The sequence below is a fragment of the Monodelphis domestica genome, chromosome 4, assembly GCF_027887165.1.
Source record: "Monodelphis domestica isolate mMonDom1 chromosome 4, mMonDom1.pri, whole genome shotgun sequence".
Taxonomy (NCBI): Eukaryota; Metazoa; Chordata; class Mammalia; order Didelphimorphia; family Didelphidae; genus Monodelphis; species Monodelphis domestica.
Window position 1 is genome coordinate 73,250,145 of NC_077230.1, and position 16,552 is coordinate 73,266,696.

Sequence of the window (16,552 nt, forward strand, 5' to 3'; positions counted from 1 at the left end):
GTAAATAGGGAATGATAGTGATTAACCTGTAGCCAAATGCATCAGGACTGGCCCAATTCTTTGATAGGTTGAAATTGGAATTCATATTGGATTGGCCTTGGGTTCCTTTGCTATTTCTGCACCAATTTCAGAAATCCCTAAGCCTAACAATCTGAGAGAAATTAGATTTTTTAAAAAGTATATTGATTCATTTTGTTTTTAAACCACTCTCATTACTCAGCACAATAAAAATAAAATAAAATCAATAACACTTATTTCATTAGTAAAACAAACAATAATACTTTTTTTTAATTAATAAAACAGCTAATTTATTTTTAGTAAAATAAATAATACTTATTTTTGTTAATAAAGGAAATATTTTATTAACAAATAACTTGTTTTTGTTAGTAAATTAAATAATACTTATTTTATTAATAAAATAAATACTATTTTATTAATTTTATTAATAAAACAGATAATAAAATAGTATTTTTACTAAAATAAATGTTAACAAAATAAATAATAGAGATTTTTAAAAGAAAATAATCAGTTTAGTGAAATTAACTAGCATAGGAACTGACTCTGAAGGTATATACAATGTTCTCCACCGATAATCTGTCCTTTACTACCACTACCATTACTTCCTCCTCTGCAAAGAAAGGGGATCGAGGTATATTTTTTTCTTTTGTAGAGCCAAGCTTGATTATTAAACAGAATTCAGTGAGGCAACATATTTGATTTTAGAATCCACAATCTAACTACTTTTCTTCACTGATAATAATTTGGAGGTTTTGATAGACTGATTTAGCCCAATACTTAGGTTCCCCAAAAGAGGATCATATTGGTATTGATTTGGTCCCCTTGAGTAATTTCCAGGATCAAATTAGATACCCTCAAAATCACTTTAATGAGAATAGATTCTACGTGGGAGCTATGGTTATGTTTCAGTATCCTCTCCCTAACAGTCTCTTAAGAAATTAATCAAAGGTTCAAATCTGGCCTCAGACACTTCCCAGCTGTGATACCCTGGACAAATTGCTTATCCCCCATTGCCTTGCCTTTAGCCACTCTTCTGCCTTGCAACCAGTACACAATATTAATTCTAAGATGGAAGGTAAGTAAACAAAGAAAAAAAAAAGAAATAGTTAAACAAAAACTGGACTGGAGTTAGGAATGTAATGAGCCTGAATGATCATTTGCTTTCCAGTTAGCTCCTTGTGAGTTTTCCTACAGAGAGTGATTTCTTTCAGATCACCCTACAGACAATCCCCTCATACTCCTAAGGATAACATTTTCTGGATCCTTTTATTGTAGTTTTGTTTCTTTGAGAGATTTCTTTTTTTTTCCTCATATTTTATATTTTGTGCTTATAATCTACACTATGAAATATGCCTCATCGCTTGCCTATTGTTAACTAACTCCTTTAGTTTAGGCTTGCTTTTCTAGAAAGTCTTGGCAGGAACTGAATCTGGAAACACACCCATAGTATTTGCCTTTTAAGAGGAAAATCCTGCCCTGAACTGATATCTCTTCAGGTTAAAGGCAAGAGGAATGTGAATGTGTGTCACACCTTGTCGCACTTATCCAAAGAACTGGTCATGCCAGGGTGATGGCTCATTATTACATCCTTGGGAAGGGGATAGGTGGGGCATATTAGCATTACTAATCTATAAACAGGAAAAGGAAATAAACCTGAGGCCCAGAGACTTGTTCTTTCATCCCTTTTAGCAAACAGAAGCAGAGATAGGAACTAAGACCTGTTTAACTTTCTGAAGGTCTAGAAATGTCTTTATAAACCTAGCCTAAGGGGTGAAGCAAATCTAGAATAGTTGATAGTTCTCTAAATTTGGCATCAGGGGACCTGGGTTCAATTTTTTACTCTGCTTCTTAAAGATGTGTGATGTTGGGCTAGCTATTTTGCCTCTCTCGGACTCACATTGCTCATCAGTAGAAAGAAGGAACATAAACTAAGTGATTTCTGAGGTCTCTTCCAGATTTTTACCCCAGGACTACTTTTTCTTTTCTTTTTTTAAACCCTTATCTTACATCTTGATCAATTCTAAGTTAGAATAGGAGTGAGGTGTAAGCAAATGGAATTAAGTGACTTGCCCAGGGTCACAAAGCTAGTATCTGAGGTCATATTTGAACCCAGGTCCTACTGAACCACCTAGCTGCCCTCACCTCACCTATGATTTTATGAATCTGGGTTTGTTTGTTTTTTTGTTTTTCCTATTTGCCATATTTCCCATCTTCTGTCAATTTCTGGATATTCTTGGAAATAGATGATGAATGGGGGTATGGAGGGAATGTAGGAGATATCTCCTTCCTGGTTTAGCATGCTTTGCAAGACACAATATTCCTTATTTTCTCCCAATTCCCTAATGGGTTTTTATTCCATTTATGATTAGTAGTGTGGTCCAGGATTCTCACAGAGTTTTGGATGATAGGCTAATATCCAATCAAATACATATACCATTTTAAAGATAAGACATCAAAAAAATTAGTTCCACTTAATTTCCCTTGTCTGTTCTTTGTGCTTTCTTCATTAAGGCAAAGCCCAACCCATTTCTGCCTTAATTAGAAAGTTGGTAATGAAACCTCAGAGCCAGAGTCCTGAGGTTATTTTCTAATTATCCTTTGAGTCAGAGTGAGTAATCTTGCTTCACACTCTAAGATAGGTATCCAAGAAAGCTTTGCTTGATTTTCCACTTGATTATGCAAATATGTTTGACAGGTAGTATTGTGTGTGAGAGAGCTAGCCTTAAAAGCAACAAGTGTTCAAGTTCTGTGTTCAAGTCCTACCTCTGATATGTGTTGGCTGTGTGACCCTGGGCAAATCATTTAGCTTCTCAGTGTTCTGGGAAACTTTCTAAGGCTATAAGTTACAGAAAAGTTATCAGTCTTCACTAGTAGACATCTCACCTAAGAGTTCCCTGTATCAATGAAACTATACATCTAGTTCTTATGGAAGAAAACTCAAAAAAACCCTCAGAAATGTCGATTCAAGCTGGTGTAAGACTGGGAGCTAACCTGGTTCCTCATGCAGAAGAGAGAGAAAGACTATATATGAAAGTACTTTAGAAAGCTAGATAAGTATAAGCAGGTCTTATGATTGCTCCCAGGGGTTGGCTATGGGTCCAGTTAAGTCTGGGAGGCAAAAACAATTCAGCAGAAACTTGAGGACAGCCATGGAGTGAGTTCATTAAAGGAAAGAGAGTTAGGCTGGATCCAGGAGCCAAACTACTGGAGGAAGGCTTTTAAGTGCAAATTTAGACCAAAGAAAATATAAATGTTTCTGGCCACAAGAATTGGAAAGCTTTTTGGCCTGTTAAAAAACAAACAAACAAAACCCAGCAGTGATCTGTAAAACATCCTGGTGCTGAAGAGATAGAAATACAATGAATGCAGCTCCTTTCCTTCAAATTTGTGGGAATTTTTCAGATAGAGTGTAAAATGCCATTTGTTCAAAAGACTTGTCTCCATTTCTGGTCCCAGAGAAGCTGTGTGACTCAGGCAGGTTCTTTAGTGGATTGACTTAAGGTGGCCTGAAGTCTGTTGTCAGCTGTATCACTGCTCTTGTGATTTTCCATCGTATCTCCGGACTTATTTCTGTGTCACCTGTCATGGGATGCTCTCAATTCTGACCAACACTAATAAGTCAATAAGATGACATTGTGTTATATAAAGGATGGCATGTTAGTTGCTTGATCCCATTGGATTCTGGAGGAAATGGAAATTAGTTTTTAAAATTGATAAATCTTTCCCTCTCTCTAACCCTATATAATATTGATAACAACAGTAATAACAATAATAGCAAATTAGCCTTTGTATAGCTTTAAGGTTTGCAAAAAGTAAGAGCTGTTATTATCATCCTTAAGTTACGGATGAGGAAGCTGAACCAGAGTGACTTAAGTGACTTGCCCAGGATTAAATGCCCAAATGTCTGTGATTGGATTTGGATTTGGGTCTTCCTGACTCCTGGCTCATTGTCCTGTTCACTGGTCACCTAGCTTATGAACTTATAAATACATCCGTACATGGCCAGAGTGGAATTCCTTTGAGAGGAAGTTTGCATTTTAGGAGGAGGAAATCATTTATCCTTTTCCCTTCCTCCACAGCTCAGAAGTCTATACAGCTCGTCTCCAGCTCTGAGTCGATATTTTGCTTCAGTTGAAATAGCTGGCTCCAGGTAAGAATGGAACAGTGCTCCGAAATTTCAGGGTCATAATGGCTTTTCATAAAGTCGTGATGGTCTAATGGATAGGGACCTGGCTTTGGAGTTGGGAAGACCTACTTGTCTCTGTCACATACTGGCTGTTGTGGTGCTCATTCAGTTGTGTCTGACTTTCTGACTCAGTTTGCTGTACCGTCATGAACGATGGGATGCAGCAGTCTCTGAAGAATTAAAAGTTAATGTTGGAGAGTGATAGAAAATTGTTTAATGGATGTGACAAGACTATAGCTTGTAACTAAGGAAGAACTTTGAAGAAGGCTGGGGTACAAGTTCTCATTAAGAAAAAAATGGATTGCGCACGTCTTGAGGGATAAGAAGAGACCCATCCAAAGCGTCCCACACACATATCTGGCAGTAGATAGCATGGAAGACCTTCAGCATGTTGGATGGACCCTTATGGTGAATTTATGGGACGACGTTGACAAGAGATACACAGGATAGGCAGGAATTGAAGAGTAGTGTTCTGTATCATCCAAGGGAATTTTCAAATCAATAATATCAGATAGATACTTGAGCATTTCATTATATTTTCATGGACATAGATCTGATATACATACAACTGTTATATCTATGTGTAGATACACACATATGTTCTCTCCCCTATAGAATATAAGTTCCTTGAAAGCAAGGTGTGTTTTATTTAGAGGCAGCGTGATACAGTGAAAAGTGGTTTGAAATGGGAGGATATGGATTCAAATCCTACTTTTTCCACTTTCTAGCACCATCTTCTCTTCTCTGACTCTACTACTACTCTGGTAGAGGCTCTCATCATCTCCCACCTTGACTATTACATTAGCCTACTGGTGTGTCTGCCTGCCTTAAGTCTCTCCCCACTCCAGACCATCTTCCACTCTGCTGTCAAATTGAAATTCCTAAAACATAGGCTTGACCATGTCACTCAGTCCACCTTCAGTACATTCCAGTGGCTCCCTATTATCTCCATAATCAAACATAAAATCCTCTGCTTGGATTTGAAACCCCTTCATAATCTGACCTCCTCCTGCTTTTCCAGTCTTCATGAACCACCCTCCCCTTTATGTACTCTGTGAATCAGTGACATTGGCCTCTTTGTTCTTCCTCATGCATGATATCCCATCTCCCAACTCTGGATGTTTATAATATCTGCCTTTCCTGATCTCCCTCCTTATCTATGCCCTCCAGCTTCCCTTAGCTCCCTCAGCTAACTCATGGCCAAATCCTCCCTTCAGAAAGAAGCTTTTCAGGGGCAGCTGGGTAGCTCAGTGGGTTGAGTGGTGGGCCCAAAGATCTGGGTTCAGATACTTACTGATTGGGTGACTTTGGCCAAATCACTTGACCCTGTTTGCCTTAGTTTCCTCAGCTCTAAATTGAGTAAGAGAAGGAAATGGCAAATTGCTCCAGTATCTTCGCCAAGAAAAACCTAAATGCGGTTATAAAGAGTTGGACACGACTGAAATGACTCAAAAACCACAACAAAAACAGGTATAGGTAGTTCTAACACTCCAAGCTGTAGCTCCCTTTTTTTTCCTTCTGCATCAGTCTTCAAGATGAAAAGCCTTGCTTCTCTTAGATAGTGCCCAACCCTCTTCGTAATAAAGTCTGTACCATTGTTGGGCGAAAGTTCAAGTCCAAGCCCAGATGAGGAAATGGGACCCAGACAAAGGAAGGCACTTGCCCAAAGTAGGGGTAGAGTTAGCATCAGAGCTGCAACTAGAACCTACATCTCCCAGCTGAAATTTGTTCGTTTTATTCTTCAAAGTAGAGGATCATTCATTTCTTTTTTCCTTTTTTAAACTTTCTTTTCTTTTTTTTAAATTACGTGTAGAAACAATTTTTGACAATTGTTTTCTGACATTTTGTGATTCCGAGTCTTTCTGTTCCTCTCTCCCTCCCCTCCCAGAGGCAGTGAATAGTCTGCTTTAGGTTAAACCAGTTGCTTTCATGAAATACACATTTCCATATTCCTCATACCATGACAGAAGACACATAACAATAAATATCTTATGAGGAAATGAAGTGAAAGATGGCGTGCTTCAGTCTGCAGTCAGATTCCAACAGTTCCTTCTTTGGCTATGGAGAGCATTTTTTAATCATAAGCCCCTTGGGGTTATCTGGTTCCCTATTTTGGTAATACTAACTTAGTCCACAACTGATTATCATAAAATATTTCTTTTACTGTCTTCATTGCTCACTTCAATTGGCATCAGTTCCTATAATAAGGCTTTCCAAGTTCTCTTGAACTTACCCTGTTTATCATTTCTTATGACAAAATTGAACCTTTTTTTTCATTATGCCACACAGTCTCCCCAAGTCAAACATCCATTGCCCTCTGGGAGAACTGATGATAGATAGGATCATCAGCGAGAGGTAGTAAAGGATGCTGTGGGGTTGGAGGAGGTTCAAACTGGCTGGCTACAGTTGCTACTTAGCTACCCAATGGCTTACAGGAAATCTCCCAGCCAGCCAAAAGCCTCTGACAGAAGCAGCACCAGCTCCCATTTCTTTATTGCTTTATGATTTACAAATCATGTTACAACCATGATTACATCTGATTCTCCAAGCAGCACTTGAGGTAAATGAGATAAGAATGACGTTCTGCTAGCTTTTCTTAAAGGGTTGACTTGTTAAAAATAATTAGAGGAAGGAAGAGGTTTTTATGAGACATGAAACTCGAGTTAATTGGATTTCAAAGTCCAATGTAGAATAGAGCTTAGAAGCAATGGCCGAGAAAGCTGTTCAATTATGTTTCAGTTGTATCTGATTCTTTGTGACTCCATTTGGAGTTTTCAAAGATAACACAAGTTTGTCGTTTTCCTTCTTCATCTGATTTTACAAATGAGGAAACTAAGGCAAATTAGGCTAAGTGATTTGCCCAGGGTAGCACAGCTAATAAATGTGATAATAATAATTATGTACAATGTGATCATAATTATTGTGATGCTAATCTGGAATTGGATTGGAACTCAGGAAGATGAGTCTGCTTGATTCCCAGCCCAGTACTCTATCCACTGTGCCACCTCATTCCTGGGGGAGGGAAGTACAGAGAGGGAAAACTGAAGCTTTTGAGTCAACAAAAATTGATTGCACTCCTTTTATGTGGCCAGCATTCTACAAAGCAGTAGAGTACCAAAAGAAAAAGCAAAATACTGGCTTCTGCTCCCAGTTCCTCTATCAATAGCTGGAGGATCATTTGTGGGGGGTGTTTTTAGAGAGGACTTTGTTAAGGTATGCTTTGTACTAGATATCCTTTACAATCCCCAAAGCTTTGTGATTTTGTATTGTCTTTGTTTGAAAAAAATCCATTGGGAAGGTGACCACTAGAGGGTGCCATTTACCAGTTCATCTTAAGCCTCAGCTCCTTGCTCATTGGTTCCAGTTGTGACCACTCACTCTTTGTGATGCATCTTTGGTGTTTTCTTGTCAAGGACTCTGGAGCAGTTTGATATTTCTTTCCTCTGCTCATTTTACAGATGAGAAAACTGAGGCAAACAGGGTGAACTGACTTTCCTAGTATCACGTAATTAGTAAGTGTCTGAGTTTGTCCTTAACCTCAGATCTTCCTGACTCCTAGGCTCAGTGCTCTATCCACTGTACTACCTAGCTATGTTCCCTCAACCCCCCACCAATTCCTTCTTATGGGAATTAAAATACTGTTTCGAGATAGGAGTTTTCAGAAAGGTTATTTAGGCCACATTGAAAGAGGATTTCAAACCACAAATTAACTCATCTCGACAGCATCTTTCTTAGGCAGCTAAGTGGCCCAGTGGATGGAACGTAGGGTCAGACAGACATCAGGAAGACTCATTTTCCTAAGAGCAAATCTGGCCTCAGACACTTACTAGTTGGAGGCCCCTGGACACAACAATTAACTATGTTTGCCTTAGTTTCTTCATCTATAAAATGGGTTGGAGAAGGAAATGACAAACCACTCCTTTATCTTTACCAAGGAAAGGTCACAAAGAGTAGGATGTATCCAAAAAAACTGAACCACAGCAAATGTATCTCTCGTGAATCACTCAACATGTATCCTCGTTTTAGAGGCAAGGGAAATAAGTTGAAGAAAGATTAAGAGCAATGACTTAAGCCATGTACGTCATAACTTAAAAGTAGAGTACCTGTACATAATGATAGAGCCATGGATTGAGAGCTAGAAGGGACTTCTCCTTTCCCACATGTATACACTACAGTAGGTAGCATGAGGTCGTGGAGGGAGCTTTGTACTTCAGGTTGGGAGAAACTTGTGTTTTCCATTTTGTAAAACCATAAGAATGTCAATCCCCAAGACTCAGTTTCCCCATCTTTAAAATGGGGAAATGTAGAGCTATAATATCTCTCTCACAATGTTTATTGGTAGGAGGTCTCAGTGGGGAAGAATGTTTATCAAGCACTTTTTCCAACTTTAGAGCATTTTAGAAATACCATTTATTATTATGAAGAAAAATTCAATGTGCCTCTTGTCCAATTGTATTCTTTGTGTGTGTTTACTCTCTGGTTTTTGAATTGTTTTTCAGTAGTAACAACTCCACCATGGCATACCACTTGAACTTTGTGGCTCCATCAGAGGATGGCCTGTTTATGGAGTATATGATGAGCAAGGAGTTGGTGCTGGGCATCTTACGTCAAAATTTTCATGATCAGAGTGTAGTTGGCTGTGAAACTCTAGGGACTGATCCAGCCTCTCTCACACTCTCCTGTAAGTATAATAGGCATCGCAGAATATGCAGATGTGGGAAAATAAAAACAAATGGAGACAAAATCCTGGGTGCTGAGCCTGAACATTAATAGTAATGACTACGATTTTTATAGTACTTTAAGCTTTGCAAAGTGCTTTACAAATATCATCTCATTTTGTCCTTACAGCAACCATGGGAGATGGATGATGTTCCCCTATTCTCATTTAAAGATGAAATACCTCAAGTAGGCAGAGGCTTAAGTGACTTTCTCCAGGGTCACAGAGTTAGTATCTGTGACCATATTGGAACTTGAGTCTTCCTGACTCTTAGTTCAGTGCTGGTACCATTGGACCACCTAGCTGCCTCACGCAGACCTGAATTTTATTCCCAAGCCAACCAGTCTCATTATAAGACTCTACTCAAACCATTTATGTTGTCCATAACTTAATACAACTTTTCTAAGCAAACAGAGGGAAGGAGAGGTTGGAAAACTGAGGGATTATAGACAGGAAGACCAATTAGGAGGCTATAATAACAGTAATCTAGATATAAAGTTGTGAATCTAGATATGAAGATGGACAGCTAGGTGACTCACTAGATAGAGCACCAAGACTGAAGTCAGGAAGACCTGAGTTCAAATCCAGTCAGATACTTGCTAGCTAGGCGACTCTGGGCAAGTCATTTAACCCTGTCTGCCTCTCAGTTTCCTCTTCTCTTAAGTGAGCTAGAGAAAGACATGGCAAACCATGCCAGTATCTTTGCCAAGAAAACCCCAAATGGGGTCATGAAGAATTGGACATGAGTGAAATAAATGAACAACAAAATATGAAGAAATGAGAACTTGAAGGAGACTGTTGCAAGGAGGGAACAGCTGTAAGAAATATCTTTGATATTTCAGAATATACAAGATATGTTAACAATTAGATGTGTGGGATGATTGAGAAAAAGAATTGAAAGGTTAGGACCTTGGTTGAGTGAAAAGATAGCAGTATTTTCAACATAAATATTCAGATGAGGGCTAGATGTTTTGTTTTCTAAATATGGTGAAGAATTCATTTTGGAGAAGTCATCTTTGAGATGCAAATATGATACCCAGATGCAAATGTCTTCATTTCATGCCAGAACATATTTTATCTGGAATTTAAAATAAATTAAGCCTGCTACACCCAATAAGATCCACAAAATACTGTTGGTTTGGATTAACTTCATACCAGTTGAGCTTAATTTAGGCTTCAGCAATCCAAACAATGAAATAACATTTGTAAATTGTCAAGCTGATGAATCATAAACACAGGAATTTTGTTCTTAGAGTCTTTAAAATTAACAAAGTTTCTTGGAAACTTGTTAAAAGCTGGATGCAAGCAACCAGGGGGCCAGAGGATCAAGCCCTTGCTCTGTGACTAATGTGCTCTGTGAAATAGTCCAGTAACAAAGGTGAGAAGAGGAACAGTTAGATAAATGGAGGACAACAGCTAAGATCTTTCTTTTTTCACACCATCAAGGTCTCTCAATTTCTCCTGGCCAGCTTAAACTCTCAGAAAGAGACAATGAACTCAAAAGCCAAGTTTATCCTTCTTCTCTCTCTGTGGCCAGGAAAACCCCAACTCTTGGTTAGTCAAAATCTCAGAGAGCGCAGGGGTCTTCCCTTCATCAGAAAGCCCCAAACCCAGACAAACAATCAGGGTCTTCAGCCAGCCTCAACTGCCAAAGAGAGTCTCCTCCTAGTCCCCTCCCCCTCATCAGCTCAACTGCCCCTCCTCCTGGGAACATTCCGCTTTAGAATCTTCCTCTTGATTGACAAGACAGGTCCCCAGCTTAGTCTCTTGCATCTTGGCTTGTCCTTCCAAGCCTTTCTCTCTTCATGCCTCTTCCACAGTCCCTGCCCTCAGGGAGCTTTCCAATCCATTCCTTGGCATGTCTTTTTTCTCTCTTGTAATTAACATGTGCAGATGCCATTAGACTATAAGCTTCTTGAGTGTAGGCTCCTTGATAAAGCTTTGTTTATATTCTCTCGCCTACAAGAGTGCTTTGCACATGCCAGACGCTTGAATGTATTGCTCTGTTCATTGTTTAAGCATCATGATGCTGCCAAGAAAAACCTACCCAAGTCAACAGAGCAGTGGGTCTTCTCAGCCAAAAACATGAGGCATCACTGAGAGGAAGACACTCCTTTTAATTGATATTTTATAGATGAAATAGCAGCATTTTGCACTTGCCTCACAGGGGAGACAAAAGATTTGTGTTTTAATGAGTTAAGGGAACAGCTAGGTGGCTCAGTAGATGGCCCTAGGCTCAAGTCTGTCCCAGGACACTGCCTAGCTGGGTGACCCTGGGCAAGATATTCAACACCAATCACCTAGAATTTACCACTCTTCTGCCTTGGAACTAAAACACAATATTGATTCAAAGATGGAAGGCAAGGGTTTGGTTTTGTTTTTTAAGATGATTAAAGATTTTGTGTATGAGAGCAGAGAGAGAAAAACTTGGGAGATATCTGGAAAACTTTGGGCAAAAGGAATGCAAAATCCTAGGGTAACTAAAAATAAGTTATTAAGCGTGTCTCTGAAGGGTGGTAAAAAAAGAATGCTGAAAACTTTGAGAGACACAGCGTAAAGAAGGAACACTGGAGCTGGAGTAAGAAGACCTGGGTTTGGGTCCCACCTCTGCCAACATAGTAAGATGCTGATAAGGATAAGACCCTTAACTTCTCTTGTCCTTAGTTTCCTTCTCTGTACAATGGGGATAATACTTGCATTGCCTACCTCAGGTTTATTGGGAATATACTTTATAAAGTGCAAAGCACCATGTCAACACAAAATGTCTTTTATTGAGGAAAATTACTTTGTGCCTATTTTTGGCAGTTTAGTCATTCCCCATTCTCTATGACCCCATGGACCGTGGTAAGCCAATAGCTTACCCAGATATTGGAGTCATTGGCATTTCCTTCTCCATTAGACTAAGGCAAACAGAGCTTAAGTGACTTGCCCAGAGTCACACAACTAGTGAGTGTCTGTGGTTGGATTTGAACTCAGATCTTCCTAACTACAGGTCCAGTGCTCTATCTACTGCACCATCTAGATGCCTCTGATTAAATATTTATTCACAAGTTAGATTTTTGAGAGCAGGAACATTTTTAATATGCCCACTTCCTACCACAGGGCCTGATATATAATAGACATTTAGAAAAAACTAGTTGACTATATATTATGTAAATTTTATATCTTTTGATCTATCATTTAAAATAGTGTGCATGCAGTCACATGATAAAATTGTTTTTTGTTTCTATGAGAATGCTTAGAGTTTATTTTAAAATTTTATCATCTATTTTACTCATCCATTTAGGCACTGAAAAAGTCTAACCATTTAAAAAACCAGTTGTGACTTGGGTTCTAGGTCTTTATGCACTATTATGCTTTTATAGACTATTTAATACATATAGGATGTGTCCCAAAAGTTTTAGTGCAGTTTCTTATCATTCAAAAATTAAAACTCTGTTAAAACTTTTGAGACTCTTGGAAGGGAGGGGAAGAAACTTAGTTTTTGTTAAGTAGTTGAGAATGGGAGAAACCAAGAAGATCAAAAATGAAAATATCTTTTTTTTTAAGTGACTCCTTAAAAAAATAACAATGGGGGACAGCTAGGTGACTCAGTAGATTGAGAGCCAGGCACAGAGATGGAAGGTCCTGGGTTCAAATATGACCTCAGACACTTCCTAGCTGTGTGACCCTAAGCAAGTCACTTCACCTCTTCTGCCTTGGAACCAATACAGAGTATTGATTCTAAGATGGAAGGTGAGGGTTTTAAAAAAAATTATAAAATAAAATAACAATATAATAATAATAAAATAACAAATAACAAAAATAAAAAATTGTTTTTCTCTTGTTTCTTTTCCTTTTCAGAGTCAGACCCTCATTTTCTGAAGGCAATAATCTCCTGGTATCTGTTACTTTTCCAGAGAGCAAAAACTCATTTTGTTTTAGAGACAGAAATCTGCTAACACCATCATTCTGAAGATTCATTAGAGACTCTGACAGTGTCCATCTGAACCTTTATCCTGCCAGAGCCAGCCTACTTGACTCTTCCTGTGATGGGGCAGAAGAAAAAGCCATCATTAAAGCCACAGAGACATCCCCTCCACTGGGAGGAATAGCAAGAAAATGAACTCTCCTGCAGATAATCTGGCTGCCGTGCCCCCCTCAATAGTACAATAACACCTGAACAGCCCCAGTTGTATAAGCTTGTAACGCAGCCTTGTTCACACATTCCACTGAATACTGCCACTGCCTTATTGCCAAATTGGAGCATTTCTGGGCAAGTTTCTTTCATGGCAGCTGGGTTTCCAATGGTCATTCGAAACCATCCTGTTAGACAAGTGGTAGCTCACTCCTTGATTGTAAGCAATGATGTGGGGGACTAGAGGCCCATGGGTCCCCACTGGGAAAGAAGATGGAAATTTCCCAGAGATAAGGGAAGAATCTAGTCAATCATTCCCTGTAGGTTTCTGGACAGTGGATAAAAATGATACTATCTACCTCCTAGCACTGGTGTACTTTGGGCTAGTACAAAGTGCTAAATGATAAAGCCCTGATCACCTGTGTGAGAGTAGGGGACCCTAGCACACTGATTGCCATGTGAATTATGACACCCTGTCTTTGCTCTATCATAGAGTAGCCTTTTGCTACTATATGTCAGTGTATTGTTTCTAGTACATGGGTTTGGGAACTGGGGTAGCTGGGTGATGCAGCAGATAGAGCGCAGGTCCAGGAGCCAGGAAGACCTGAGTTCAAATCCAGCTTCAGACACTTACTAGATGTGTTCCCCTGGGCAAGTCATGTTATCCTGTTTGCCTCTGTTTCCACATCAATAAAATGAGCTGGAGAAGGACATAACTAATCACTCCAATACTTTTGCCAAGAAAATCTTGAATGGCATCCCAAAGAGTCAGATATAAATAAAAAGCAAATGACCAACAACAATTTGGGAATTAGAACTTAACCTGAATTAAAAACAAACAGTTTTCATCATGGAGGGGAAAAAATAACTTTCTTTTTGGTCTTGTGAATTTCTAGCACTTTGATCAATATGTCAGACTCACTAAGTTGACCTGACACTATTATGCAAACGAAGCTTTCTCTTTACTTCTCTATTTTAGTGCTACGTTGCACATCCTTTCTTGCATCAGTCACTTTACCTGTGCAGCCCAATGCCTCAATATTTTGGAGGTAGCAAAAAAATAACTAAGCATATGACATATTTATAAGCAGCAGGATAGAATTACAGAGAGAATGCTAGGGATGATGGTCAGGGAGATGAGTTCATACCCCACCCACCTATTATTAGCTTTGCGACCCTGGGAAATAAGCCTCTGCCCTTAGTTCTCGTATTGGTGAAATGAAGACAATAGCATCTACCTCGCTGTATTGTTAGGGCAGTTAAGTGGCCCAGCCGATAGAGAGTCAGGCCTGAAGTCAGGAAGAATCCTCTTCCTGAGTGCAAATTTGGCCTCAGACATTACTAGTTATTTGACTCTGGACAAGACACTTAAATCGCTTTCTCCTCTGAACAATGAGCTGGAGCCAACCACACCAATATCTTTGCCAAGAAAATCCTAAATGGAGTCATGGAGAGTCAGACATAAATGAAAAACAAGTTGTTTGGAGGATCAGATGAGCTAATGCACGTAAAGCACTTTGGAAAACTTAAATGTTTGGCAAATGAGATCATCTATTGTTGATTGCAGGATAACCTCATAAATAAATCGTACGTGGTTGGTAATTTAATATCCCTACAATACTGAGACAGTGGCATTGACCTGAAGAGGTAAACAGTCATCATGGTTGCAAAATAGAAACCTTTTTTTCCTATTATTGCTCTGGATTCATTTTGAAAGTATCATCCTGTGACTCAGAAGCACCTCCTGCTGGTTGTCACTGGAAATGGGGTCTCCAGTCTGTCAATACAGTGCTCTCCCATCGCTGAAGAGATCGATTCCTTTGGTGTTTTCCACAAAGAAATGTTTCATGATTAAAAAATGAAGGATCCCTGATCTTTATTGTCTTCAAGTTAAATTGAACCTCCTGGGGAAGATGGGGAGATGGATAAATGTTTGCATATCCCTCACTATTTGCATGTTTCTCTTTCTTCCTGTAACAGATGTATCTACAGAACTGAATTCACATTTGGCTAGCTTTTTATGCACATTAAAGATGGCGTGGTATCATAGATGAATGTCAGAAACTTACCAGGTGTGTGACCTGGACAAATCACTTAAATGTATGTGCCTCAGTTTCCTCATTACTATCTGTGTGACCTGGGCAAGTCACTTAAACCTCTTTGCCTCAGTTTCCTCATTTATAAAATGAGCTGAAGAAGGAAATGGCAAACCCCTAATATCTTTACCAAGAAAACCCCAAGTGGAGCCACAAAGAATCAGACACCACTAAAAAGACACAGTGATAACAATGTAAAGATGCTAGAAAAACCTTGCATGATATACTGGGTCATTTATTTCCAACTTAACAGCTATCTTCTTTCCAACTTCAATTACTTTTTGTCATATTTATTAGTAATAAAATCTATATTTTTGTTTTGTAATTTGTGTATTTACTTTTTACTGTATATTATATGACTTCTCAGTTAATTGAATAAATCACTTAAAAATGTGTTATTGTGGTTTGGGGGACGCTTCCTACTTGTGTGACCCTGGGCAAGTCACTTAACCCCCATTGCCTAGACCTTACCACTCTTCTGTATCGGAGTCAATACACTGTATTGATTCTAAGGGAAAGTTAAGGGTTTAAAAAATATGGTTTGGGGGATCCTAACAAGGCTTTCCTTGTTCAAAGTTATCTCCCTTGCATGTTGACCATGGTTTTTGAAACCCTGCTGGGGAAAGTGATTTGGTTTGGAAATTGGGGAGGGGTGTGCAACTTTAATTCTAGTTTAGTCATTTTGTGCAAGTTATTCTGCTCTTTGGGCCCTGTACCGTTCTCTACCATCATATGATGCTTAGCACTTCCTTAGTTAAACCACCTCTCCCCCAGACATCACCAATTGTTAAATATTGCTAAAAAAATTAAAATGTTGCCTATTAGTAGAGTATTTTCTAAGCACAACAATCAATATATGTTATTGCTACAATATGGCCAGCAATGTGTTGATAAATGTTTAATAACCATCTCTCCAACAATAAATTGTACACTCAAGTTCAATCTACATTTTACTTTCTTCATCATTTTCTTAAATCTAGACAACAAAGTAATGAACCAAGCCCTGATTTGTAGTGTTTGCCCATTTCTGAGGTACAAATTCTCACAGTGAAAATTTAAGTCAGATTCTCAAGCCAGTAGAGCTAGTCAGTACATCCCTGAGTAGAATAGTCATAAAGTCATAGATAGGTCCATAGATCTAGATAGAGGGCCAGAAGGGATTATAGAGGTTGTCAACCTTGAAAGTCTTCATAAATCTGTGATATGTAAATAAGGTCTCATTTTATAGAAGAGCATAGTGAGGTCCAGGAAGACTAAGCATCTTACCTAAGATCACATAGGTAGTAACTGTCAAGTGCACAGAAACTGCAAAGAAATTGATTGATGGCCCTCAAGCCTCAGAATTCTCCAAGAGTTGGCTGAGTGAGAGTTCCAAACTGTTGAAGGGACAGGTTCCCAACTGTCTGTCTGGAGCAGAA

At 38.9% G+C, this 16,552-nt stretch overlaps 1 protein-coding gene across 2 annotated transcripts in view; it reads left to right on the plus strand.

Annotated features, from left to right (window-relative positions):
• The window catches only part of C4H3orf52 (chromosome 4 C3orf52 homolog), a 47,897-nt gene extending 31,817 nt beyond the window's left edge, over nt 1-16,080 (plus strand). For both annotated transcript variants that reach the window (XM_007493661.3, XM_007493660.3), the window contains 3 exons: nt 4,098-4,168; nt 8,704-8,885; nt 12,765-16,080. In XM_007493661.3, coding sequence (XP_007493723.1) covers nt 4,098-4,168; nt 8,704-8,885; nt 12,765-12,766 — 255 coding nt within the window. In that variant the 3' untranslated portion in view covers nt 12,767-16,080. The remainder of the gene's footprint in view (nt 1-4,097; nt 4,169-8,703; nt 8,886-12,764) is intronic.
• Nucleotides 16,081-16,552: the final 472 nt, after the last annotated feature.